This window comes from Octopus sinensis, linkage group LG16 (genome assembly GCF_006345805.1).
Source record: "Octopus sinensis linkage group LG16, ASM634580v1, whole genome shotgun sequence".
NCBI classification, from domain to species: domain Eukaryota; kingdom Metazoa; phylum Mollusca; class Cephalopoda; order Octopoda; family Octopodidae; genus Octopus; species Octopus sinensis.
In genome coordinates, this window is record NC_043012.1 from 6,346,822 (window position 1) to 6,359,602 (window position 12,781).

Consider the following 12,781-nt stretch of genomic DNA (forward strand, 5'->3'; position numbering starts at 1 on the left):
TACTCCAGCATGGCTGCAGTCAAAGTACTGAAACAAATAAAAGAATAACAGAATGTAATTCAGGCGTCATTTTACAAACAAATATAATCCAACCAGGGTCATTTAGCAACAACATACTCTCAGAGACGTACATATACAATTTACATCCACGAGCCATAAATAGAAATAAACATACATAAGCATGTATGTATACACAAATAGATATATTTATACACACACGTATAGAAGTGGTTGTAATTTACTTATTGGATTTATTTATCAATACAGTTGTACATAGAGTAAAAGTGTTTGAAAGTTGTGGTTTCTTTGGTTTGTTTGTTCCCAAACAACACTTATTTTAGTGCTGTTGACACTGCCAGATTGAATGGTACTGTTCAGGTGTCGAAACCATAATGATATCTGTGGGGCAGCCGATGATGGAGGTATGTTGAATTGTTGGTATGGCTGTGGAATAGTTGATTACATTGTTTCTTTATGTTATATTTGTGGAAGAATAAGTTTAGAAAAAATGTATATCTTATTGAGCCTACTATAATTTAGAGAGTAGCAGAGGAAATACTGGGGGTCAAGATATAGGAGTGGTGGGATAGTTATTTATGCTAAGAAGGTTTTATGGTGCCTCAATTTAAGTACCTAATTCAGCTGAATCTTATATATATATGCTGTGACCCCTTTGGTCATGAATGACCATGGGATTGCACCTAGAAAGTTACCCTCCCAGGCACAAGTTCAGGCAAGGTTGTTTATGGAAGACCAACAGTCACCCATGCATAGCAGCCTCCCCTCTCCACGCCACCAGTGTTATCCAAGGGAAAGGTAAAGGCCAATACAGCTTGGCACCTGTGATGTCGCAACTCATTTCTACAGCTGAGTGAACTGGAGCAACGTGAAATAAAGTGTCTTGCTCAAGAACACAACACACAGCCAAGTCCGGGATTCAAACTCACAACCTCACGATCTTCATTGCACCTTCGCTATATATATATATATATATATATATATATATATATATATAGAGAGAGAGAGAGAGAGAGAGAGATAGATAGATAGACAGACAGACAGATAAATAGACAGATAGATATATTTGTTTAAGGATGTGGAAATACCTGGCTTGGCGTCCAGGCACATGATTGACTCACTGGGAGTAGGAGGCCCCTCTTGTTGTCAAAACATCTCTCATGGAGACGGAAACTCTGAGAGAAAACCTGCAACACTGACAACATTTGATGATGTAGACTAGTTCTTTTTTCTAAGTTTATGACGTCCATATCCAGAGTAGTAGGATTGGTTTTGTACAAATCCTTTCCCCACTACCAAAAAAAATCATCATACACAGGCATCGCTTGATAAAAAAAATGGTAAGACCTATCACAAAAATGACTGATCATAACCTTTGCATGTGCGAGACTTTCGATCAGGTGATGGCAATACTCAAATATGAGTTTGCAGCTATCATGTATGTATATATAAATATATATAGTCCCACCCATGCCAGTAATATCGGTGTGCTCATCAAACCATGATGTTTAAGTTGCATGCTGAGTGGTCAAAACCGTATTCCCAAAATTCAGCTTGTTGGAGTTTTCTAAAAGGTATGAAATGGAAGAAGTCAGTCATTTTACTACAGTTGTTAAGAACCCACCTGTCACTTAAATACATTTTGAAACCTGATAATTACTACAAATGTATGAAAGCGCTAACTGAATTTTATGAATATTACAAAATATATTTTTTTTATGTTTAACACACTTAAAAATTGTAAAAAAAATTTTTATAATGCAATAATAAAATAATGTGAAAACCAGAAAATGTTGCAACTTTATTCAACTGATATATTATTCTATACACCTTTACACAAATTCAGAATATATATATATGTATATATATATCACCGTGATCACCGTGACCGACCAGGCTATCATATGTTGGTACACATCGCTGGTCACAATGCACTTCGCATTGTTTTAGCCTTCAAATGACAGCACCCCACTGGCTAAGTGAGCTGGCCAACAGAAGAAAGAATGAGAGAAATTTGTGGCAAAAGAGTACAGCAAGGATCGCCCCCCCCCCCACTACTGGAGCCTCATGGAGCTTTAGGTGTTTTTGTTCAATAAACACTCACAATGTTCGGTCTGGGAATTCAAACTGCGATCCTAAGACTGCGAGTCCGCTGCCCCAACCGCTGGGCCATTGCACCTCCACATACACACACACACACACACACAAATATATACTGTGTACTCCATTTCCATTTGTACATTGTCAGTTCACCAAAAAAACTATAAATTAGCATTGTTGTATTAATTTTTTTTTGTTTTCCTTTATCTTTTTGTTTGTTTTAGATCTCTTTGTTAGAGCCAGATGGCGCTGCGAAGCGACAACAGTATATCTACGAAGGAGATTTACTGCTTTACATGAATGACAAACCAGCATGGAACCAGACTGTGATGGACATGAAAACCTTGCTACAAACCACTGCCACTAGAATCATACTTCTGTTGGCCAGACCATTTGTCGGCGAAGGTGAGTGTTGATGGTATTTGTTGGGCGAAAAAGGCGGCGAGCTGGCAGAAACGTTAGCACGCCGGGCAAAATGCTTAGCGGTATTTCGTCTGCGTTACGTTGTGAGTTCAAATTCCGCCGAGGTCGACTTTGCCTTTCATCCTTTCGGGGTCGATAAATTAAGTACCAGTTACGCACTGGGGTCGATATAATCGACTTAATCTCTTTGTCTGTCCTTGTTTGTCCCCTCTGTGTTTAGCCCCTTGTGGGTAATAAAGAAATAGGTATTTTTTGTTATAGTTTGGTTTCAAATTTTGGCACAAGGCCAGCAATTTCGGGGGTGTGGGGATAAATTGATTACATTAACCATAGTACTCAGCTGGTACTTGTTTCAGCCTCCTGGAAAGGGATGAAAGGTAAAGTTCACCTTGGCAGAATTTGAACTCAGATTGTGAAAATGGATGACATGCCACTAAATGTTTTGCCCTGTGTACTAACGGTTCTTTTCAACTCCAGGTACAAGGCCTGAAATTTGGGGGGAGTGGAGTTGGAGGCCAGTCGATTAGATCAATCCTAGTACACAACTGGTGCTTAATTTATTGATCCCGAAAGGATGAAAGGCAAAGCTGACCTCGATGGAATTTGAACCCAGAACTTAAAGACAGACGAAATACTTTTAAGCATTTCGCCCGGTGTGCTAACATTTCTGCCAGGTCACCACCTTAAATATTCTTTTCTACTCTAGGCACAAGATCCAAAATTTTGGGGGAGGTGGGGCAGTCAGTTAGATTGAACCCCAGTACGCAACTGGTACTTAATTTAGTGACCCTGAAAGGATGAAAGGCAAAGTCAACCTCGGTGGAATTTGAACTCAGAATGTAAAGACAGACGAAATACCACTAAGCATTTCGCCCGGTGTGCTAACGTTTCTGCCAGCTCATAGCATTACAGTTTTGTTATTCAATTGTTGGTGTTTTTGTATTGTTATTGTCACTATTAGTTGTTTAGCTTCATTTCATTATTGACCACAGATCAAAGAGGTTCCATTCATGACCAACCCATCTAGAGCTACATTTTTCAATGTTTCTTTCATATTTTATGATAAAGTATAACAAGAAGGAGATTTGGTTGCTATTTCTAACAGATCAAATGACCACATTGTTTTGTATCCCTCTGTCATTGTTGTTCATTGACCTCAGGTTTGCGATGATCCAGAAGATCTTCTAATCAAAGACATTCCAGCTTTGACCATTCTGTCTTTCTTCAAACAGAGTGTCAAACGATATCTTAATCAGTGTGTCTTTCATATTTCTAAGATGACAGGCTTTGATTTGATGAAGATTTGGCTGCTATTTATGGAAGGTCAAGTAACTACATATAGGCTTCATTGATAAAGGCAGCAGTAGTGCTGTTGTTTAGCCCTAGGTCAGTCCTAAACAAGATGAGTCATGGTTAGGGTTGTTCCGATCATGGCTACTCTTTCTTTCACATGTTCTTCCGTTGTTTGATGTTTTGATTAATAAATTTCTGTGGAGGCACAATGGCCTAGTGATTAGGGCAGCGGACTCATGGTCATAGGATCATGGTTTCGATTCCCAGACCGAGCATTGTGAGTCTTTATTGAACAAAAACACCTAAAGCTCCGCGAGGTTCCGGCAAGGGGTGGTGGTGAACCCTGCTGTACTCTTTCACCATAACTTTCTCTCATTCTTTCTTCCTGTTTCTGTTGAACCTGTATTTCAAAGGGCCATTTGTCACCTGTGTCTTACTGAATTTCCCAGAGAACTACATTAAGGGTACACATGTCTGTGGAGTACTCAACCATTTGCATGTTAATTTCATGAGCAGGCTGTTCAATTGATCGGATCAACGGAAACCCTTGTTGTCATAACCGACAGAGTGCCACGTATAATAAATCTCTACTTCAATACTTCGTTCAATGTTTATTTAAGCATTTATTTCCCTTTTTAGATTCTGAAACCTTTGAGATCACCCTGCGTAAAGGGGTAACCGGTTTAGGCTTCAGTCTAGGCGGAGGGATTGGATGTCCTCTTGGAGATCGACCAATTTCTGTGAAGCGAATATTCAAAGGTAACGTTTATTCTCATATTTCACTTTTTCACTCTCTCTTACTTACACAATCTTTCTTAGTTTGTTTCCTCACCTCTCTCTCTCTCTCCTCAACTATCTAACAGTCTATCTATCCATCTATCTTGCTTTTTTCTTTATTTCCTTCCTTCCTTCCTTCCTTTCTTTCTTTCTTTCTCACACAATTTATTCACAGCATTTATTTCTCTACAATCTAGAATATCTTTCATAAGAAGACCAGCATCTGTAAAGGAGTATTCAGTCTTTATAAAAATATGGATTATAAATCCTAGAAACACAAACTATGAATAAATTATGTAAAATTCTATGCCTTATGATGCATAGAATTTTTAGTTGAATGTTCTCTTTTGTTTTTCAACTGAGAATAATTAGTGCACACACGCATACATTAATTTTTATAAAGAACAATTTGATAGGGACTTCAAAGCTTCAGCTCAATAAGTTGTCACCAAGCTGTGATTTACTTTGATATTTCTCATTTTTTTTATATGTAGTTTTTGGCAGAAACACCAAAGTAAAATACGGTCTAATGATGGTTTATCAGCTGATACTTTGAAGCCGCTGTCAACCATTTCTTTGTAAAAATTGATAAATATGTATTCTAAAATATACTGAATGATCTTTCAATTTCTTCTTAACTTCACATAAAAACAAACATTAATATATATATGTATATACATAGGCGCAGGAGTGGCTGTGTGGTAAGTAGCTTGCTAACCAACCACATGGTTCCAGGTTCAGTCCCACTGCGTGGCATCTTGGGCAAGTGTCTTCTACTATAGCCCCGGGCCGACCAATGCCTTGTGAGTGGATTTGGTAGACAGAAACTGAAAGAAGCCTGTCGTATATATGTATATATATATATATATATGTGTATGTGTGTGTGTTTTGTGTGTCTGTGTTTGTCCCCCTAGCATTGCTTGACAACCGATGCTTGTGTGTTTACGTCCCCGTCACTTAGCGGTTTGGCAAAAGAGACCGATAGAATAAGTACTGGGCTTACAAAGAATAAGTCCCAGGGTCGATTTGCTTGACTAAAGGCGGTGCTCCAGCATGGCCGCAGTCAAATGACTGAAACAAGTAAAAGAGTAAAGAGTATATATGCATACATAAAAATTTATACAACAACAAGATGGAATAAATAGGTTTTAATCACAAATTACAACATTTGTTTCTGTGGTGTGGCAACAGCTGCTAGTTGCTGAGTTTCCATTCTTGTTCCATTACATAAATTTGTTTTATAAATAATTACATAAATATGATCCAGCTTATGATAGTCAACAACAGTATTGTAGCTTTCAAATGAGGTTATTATGAGGTAATTCCCCAGATAATATCGAACACACACACACACATATATATGTATATGTAGTTGTGTGTGTGTGTGTGTGGTAAGTAGCTTGTTTACCAACCACACGGTTCTGGGTTCAGTCCCACTGCATGGCACCTTGGGCAAGTGTCTTCTACTATAGCCTCGGGCCGACCAAAGCCTTGTCAGTGGATTTGGTAGACGGAAACTGAAAGAAGCCCGTCGTATATATGTATATATATATATATGTATATATGTGTGTGTGTGTTTTGTGTGTCTGTGTTTGTCCCCCTAGCATTGCTTGACAACCGATGCTGGTGTGTTTACGTCCCCGTTACTTAGCAGTTCGGCAAAAGAGACTGATAGAATAAGTACTGGGCTTACAAAAGAATAAGTCCCGGGGTCGAGTTGCTCGATTAAAGGCGGTGCTCCAGCATGGCCGCAATGAAATGACTGAAACAAGTAAAAGAGAAAAAGAGAATATATATATATACACACACATAGTCTAAATCTGTGATAAATTGTTACATAATAAAATGAATTAACAAAGAATGTCGCAGACATTTATACAAATAGTATAAATTTTAGATATTTTTCATGACAAATGGTCATTGAACCTGGTTAGGTTTTGCATGGTAAGTCTTTAAATTCAGCTTAAGGTTTAGTTTTTAATTTAATAATTTGTTTTATTTTTTATTATTCTCATTATCTCTTTTAATTGTTTTTTTTTCTTCTTGTTTTTAGGTGGCATTGCTGACAAGTGTGGTGAAATGAGAGTTGGAGATGAAATCTTAGAGGTGAACGGTGAAGATTTTAGAAATCAGCGCCACTTCCATGCTTGGAACCACCTGAAGTTCCTGCCTGAAGGTGATCTGAAGCTTCTGATATGCAGACATCGTAATAGTGAAAAGGTGGATCCATTGCCAACGAGGACAAGAACAGCAAGACCAGGAACAGCATCAGGAGAAACAGCATCAGCAACATCAACAACAACAACAGTAACAACAACAACTTCAGTGGAACCAAGAGATCCTCCATCAGTAACACCTGTTCTACCCCTTGTACAATTATCACCTGAAAAAGCTTCTACAGGAATTGCAGCTGCAGCAGCGATGATAGCAATATCAACAGTGGGTGCAGTAAAAGACCCTCACCAACTGCAAAAGTCCACCACTACAACCACAACCAACACGACGATCACCACCAACACCACCACAATGCAAACCCAATAAATGGAGCGTGATAATTTTGTTTTTATTTACACACACAAGAAAAAAATTTAAAATTATATAAAAGAAAGAAAAATAAGAGAGAACACTTTACTCTTAATATTTAAAAAAAAAACATTGAGAAAGAATTACTTTTAACTATTTTATTTACTTTCTTTTTTGTTAAATTTTTTGTAGCAATTCTATTTTTGAATTTTTTGTATATTTTTTTTCCTCAAAATCCAGTTCAGTTTTGTTTCTGATTCTTCGATTTTTTATTTGGATATTTTTTTTTTTTACCGTTTTTTTTTTATCTGATTCACTCCATCTCCCATTACCTAACAACGTGTATATATTTTTGATATACCACATCAGTAGTATTTAACTTACAAAAAGAAAAAAACAAACAAATCTGGTGATTAAAAAAACACACACAAAAAACAAAAAACAAATAACAAATAACAACGAACTAAATTATAAATAAATAAAGCTTTTATTGTGATTATTAATATTATTATCAATATCATTATTTTAAAACGGTGGATGGCATAATTGATAAAGGGCCATAATAATTGCCTTGTAATGAGTTATGTTCCTTGTCATCCCGGAATTCAAATCTTGCCGAGGTCAACTTTACCCTTCATCTTTCCAGGATCGATCGAATACTTATTAGATACTGTATAGGCGGAATTACTTAAACACTTCTTGTAAAATATGTGGCTGTATTACTTAAAGAATGTTGTATGACTTCATTTTATTTATGCTTGAGAAAGACATAATTATCAAAGAGCTCTCGGTTGTCTCCCTTCTGTAGCCGTGCTGTCCTTAGTTACCTGCCCTTCTCAGAATCGTCCTCTTAGCTTCATTAATAAATGAACGTCTGGCTGGATTTCTGTTCTACTTAACAAGCTATGGGCCGTATATGTGTGAGTGGTGGTCGCCGCTATTTATATCTGTTTCTTTTCTCTATCTCTCTCTCTTTTTTTTTTTTTTTTGCTTTCACTCTGTCCTTCTTCTTGTGCCTAATTTCTAAATACACACCGGTGGAGAACATGGCTCAGTGAAAGAGAAAACAAAAGCGAGAGAGTTGAGAGCGAGGAGAGAGAGAGAGAGGAGAGAGAGAGAGAGAGAGAGGGGGAGGTAGGGAGTAGGAGGAAAAGCTCCAAGTTGTTGTGGCTATTGTCATACTACGTATATCTGCAGGCTGTCGTGAGGGGGGGGGGCAATAAAGTAAGTACCAGTCATGTACTTGGGTTGATGCAAAATTCTCTGATTCCTCTTACTTTAAATTGTTCTGTGCTTGTATTAGAGACCATTATTATATAGGAATAACATTCCAGTATCTCTCGATAAAAGATTACGTTTCTTTCTTCTTTTCTTTGTAATATTAGTAATAATAATAATAATATTAATAGTAATAATGATTTCTTTTATTGGTCACAAGGGCCCGAAACATGGAAGATAATATCAAAAGATGAGTTACAACATACAAAAACTAAAAGCGTAAACAGGTGGGGCTTCTGTTGATCAAAGGTCGATCTTGGGCAGATCAGAACTCAAAACTTTCAGAGTTGGGAATTATACTGCAAGACATTAATTTGAGTATACGTTCCAGCTCTAGTAATGAATAATAATAATAATATAATAATAATAATAATAATAATAATAATGATAATATCTTCTTTATTATTGCCACATTAATAATGATAAAATAAAGATATCCAACATTGTTAAATATTAATTCCATAATAATAGCAATAATATTTTCTAAACTTGACACAAAGTCACAAATTGTAACTGTATGACACCTCTACTCCCACCCACCCCCTGTTTAGCCATACTGTACATATATAAGCAAGACTCTCCTTCTCTCTCTCTCTCTCACTCTCTTGGCATGCAGTAGTTTATGGCCCTCACATCATGCTACTACTAGCGTTTTCTTTATATTGTCTACTCTACAACGTATTCTTATATGGTTGTTATTGATGACAGTGTTGTACAATTCCCCCCACCCCACCCCCAAGTCAGGTCTTATTTTGATCATATATTATCAAAGACATTCCAATGGGGATCATTCCATATGAGTTATTTATTTGTTTTTATTTCATGCAGTGTATTTAGGATTATGATATCATGGGTTGGACAGTTTAACTGATACCTTAGACAGTTCATTAGTGGATCTGCATGTGTGCCTAGGCTTTCGTGGTGGTTGCAAACTGTAGTGACACACGGAGTGGACCTGGTTAGATGCAATCATCACTACTTGGTTTTCTGTTTAAATTTCTCCTTTTACACAGGGTATCTTCTAATTCATTATCTTCCAACTTCCATTTAGTGATCAATGTAAATTTGGTAATTATTTATATAAATTTGGTAATGACTGAACACGATGTCAGAAATTTAGTGAACTTCTAATTAAAAACACTAGAGGTCACTAATTACAATATGAAAACAAATAAAATTTGGTGCAATTAAGTAAGAAATAAGTGAACAGTGTGAGATAGATTGTTGTCTATTTTAATAAACCTGCTTATTCTAATAATTAGTGTGGCGAGTTTGAAAGTTAGAGAGAGAAAAAAGAGCCTCCAACATAGGATCATGACCAGGTCACAATACTTAAATAATTGATCCAATAAATCATCGTCATCATCATCATCATCATCATCATTATTATATCTTCTTGATCCTTTGAATTTTGGATCAGTTGGTTTTTGTGGTGGTTAAGAAAGGGTGCAGAAAGTGTAAAAATCTGGGTTAGAACTTTATTCTTGGGTATCTCCTCGCTTTACTTTAAAGTAAACAAGGATGATAATAATAATAATAATAATAATAATAATAATATTAATAGTAATAATGATTTCTTTTATTGGTCACAAGGGCCCGAAACATGGAAGATAATATCAAAAGATGAGTTACAACATACAAAAACTAAAAGCGTAAACAGGTGGGGCTTCTGTTGATCAAAGGTCGATCTTGGGCAGATCAGAACTCAAAACTTTCAGAGTTGGGAATTATACTGCAAGACATTAATTTGAGTATACGTTCCAGCTCTAGTAATGAATAATAATAATAATAATAATAATAATAATAATAATAATAATAATGATAATATCTTCTTTATTATTGCCACATTAATAATGATAAAATAAAGATATCCAACATTGTTAAATATTAATTCCATAATAATAGCAATAATATTTTCTAAACTTGACACAAAGTCACAAATTGTAACTGTATGACACCTCTACTCCCACCCACCCCCTGTTTAGCCATACTGTACATATATAAGCAAGACTCTCCTTCTCTCTCTCTCTCTCACTCTCTTGGCATGCAGTAGTTTATGGCCCTCACATCATGCTACTACTAGCGTTTTCTTTATATTGTCTACTCTACGACGTATTCTTATATGGTTGTTATTGATGACAGTGTTGTACAATTCCCCCCACCCCACCCCCAAGTCAGGTCTTATTTTGATCATATATTATCAAAGACATTCCAATGGGGATCATTCCATATGAGTTATTTATTTGTTTTTATTTCATGCAGTGTATTTAGGATTATGATATCATGGGTTGGACAGTTTAACTGATACCTTAGACAGTTCATTAGTGGATCTGCATGTGTGCCTAGGCTTTCGTGGTGGTTGCAAACTGTAGTGACACACGGAGTGGACCTGGTTAGATTGCAATCATCACTACTTGGTTTTCTGTTTAAATTTCTCCTTTTACACAGGGTATCTTCTAATTCATTATCTTCCAACTTCCATTTAGTGATCAATGTAAATTTGGTAATTATTTATATAAATTTGGTAATGACTGAACACGATGTCAGAAATTTAGTGAACTTCTAATTAAAAACACTAGAGGTCACTAATTACAATATGAAAACAAATAAAATTTGGTGCAATTAAGTAAGAAATAAGTGAACAGTGTGAGATAGATTGTTGTCTATTTTAATAAACCTGCTTATTTCTAATAATTAGTGTGGCGAGTTTGAAAGTTAGAGAGAGAAAAAAGAGTCTCCAACATAGGATCATGACCAGGTCACAATACTTAAATAATTGATCCAATAAATCATCGTCATCATCATCATCATCATCATCATTATTATATCTTCTTGATCCTTTGAATTTTGGATCAGTTGGTTTTTGTGGGTGGTTAAGAAAGGGTGCAGAAAGTGTAAAAATCTGGGTTAGAACTTTATTCTTGGGTATCTCCTCGCTTTACTTTAAAGTAAACAAGGATGATAATAATAATAATAATAATAATAATAATAATAATAGGAGGGGGAGGAGGAAGAAGAATATGATTTGATGGCTAATAAAAAAATGCAAGAAAGAAAATATGAAATAATTTGTGGGAGAGGAAATAGAAAAAGAAGTAATTGAATTAATTGAAATAAATTTGAAATTAAAAGAAATATTTTTGAATAATCTAATATGAAAAATGGGGTTTGGATTTCAAAGCATTCATGTAGACAGAAAATAAAGCAGTGTGTAAATTGAAATCTCTGGATGGTTAAATGGGTTTAGATATAATAATGTTTGCTTGGTGTTTATTGTTTGTCAGTTTAGGAGTATGCAGGTGATAAAAAGTCAGTTTTTAAAATAACATCTGGAGTGTCACATTAGCTTAATTTTTCCAAGAGATACCAATGGGTGATGTCTAATAAACTGAATATGTGTTGTGTATTGGGGTTTAAACCAAATTGTTTATATTAACTTCCATCATAGAAATACTTCTAATGTCCATGACGATGACCACCACCACCACCACCAAAAACTTTAAATAAAGGAAATGAATACAATTGTTTTACTGAGGAGGGGAAGACATAGAAAAGACAGGATAAAATGGGTGGTTGTGGGATGTGGGTAACTATAAATTTGAGGCAATCAGTTACTGTTGTCAGTGTTGTTACATGGGAGCAGGGTGTTACACTTTGGTTAGGAAGAGATGACAAGAATTTATATGTGATAAAAGTTTTGAAACATTCCATTTCAAATGTCCGCAATTTGAAGTCTATTGTTAGTAGTGGCCCTGTGTGTGTCTTTATATATATGTTTATATATATATATATATATATATATATATATATTGTTGTATTTCGGAATGGTCATTTTGCCAGTTTAGCTAATAAACGTATATATATATATATATTATATATATATATATATTATATTCATATATATATATATTCATATATATATGTATATACGAATTCATCAGAGTGTTTCTGGGACCCAGTGTAATATCAATGTCAAATAGCTAAATAGCTTTGGTTCCTTAAAAAAACATATAAATATTAACACTTGTTGTTAGAATAGAGTATAGTTTCATTTTCCCCACATAGTTTGTAAAATATATCACACACATTCTCACAATTAATACTATATGTCATAAATCCACTGTAATTTCCCTCAATGATACAGTATCACTTTTATGTACAAGGGAGACAATTTTAGTAAGGAAGCCTGAGTTAGAATTGTTTGTTTTTCTGGTTCTATATTTTCACTGCAGTAATTTTGACCCGATTGCTCTATTTCTATTTTACTTTCTGTCCTATAGTTTAATTTTTAATTTTAACATTATGTTACCTCCTCCACTTCCCTCATTCTCTCTCTCTTCATATATATATATATATATATGAGCATTCT

At 35.4% G+C, this 12,781-nt stretch overlaps 1 protein-coding gene across 4 annotated transcripts in view; it reads left to right on the plus strand.

The window, feature by feature from the left end:
- Window positions 1-8,196, plus strand: part of LOC115220334 — a 311,427-nt gene extending 303,231 nt beyond the window's left edge. For all 4 annotated transcript variants that reach the window (XM_036509866.1, XM_029790433.2, XM_036509867.1 and 1 more), the window contains 3 exons: window positions 2,343-2,523; window positions 4,474-4,593; window positions 6,665-8,196. In XM_036509866.1, coding sequence (XP_036365759.1) covers window positions 2,343-2,523; window positions 4,474-4,593; window positions 6,665-7,152 — 789 coding nt within the window. In that variant the 3' untranslated portion in view covers window positions 7,153-8,196. The remainder of the gene's footprint in view (window positions 1-2,342; window positions 2,524-4,473; window positions 4,594-6,664) is intronic.
- Window positions 8,197-12,781: the final 4,585 nt, after the last annotated feature.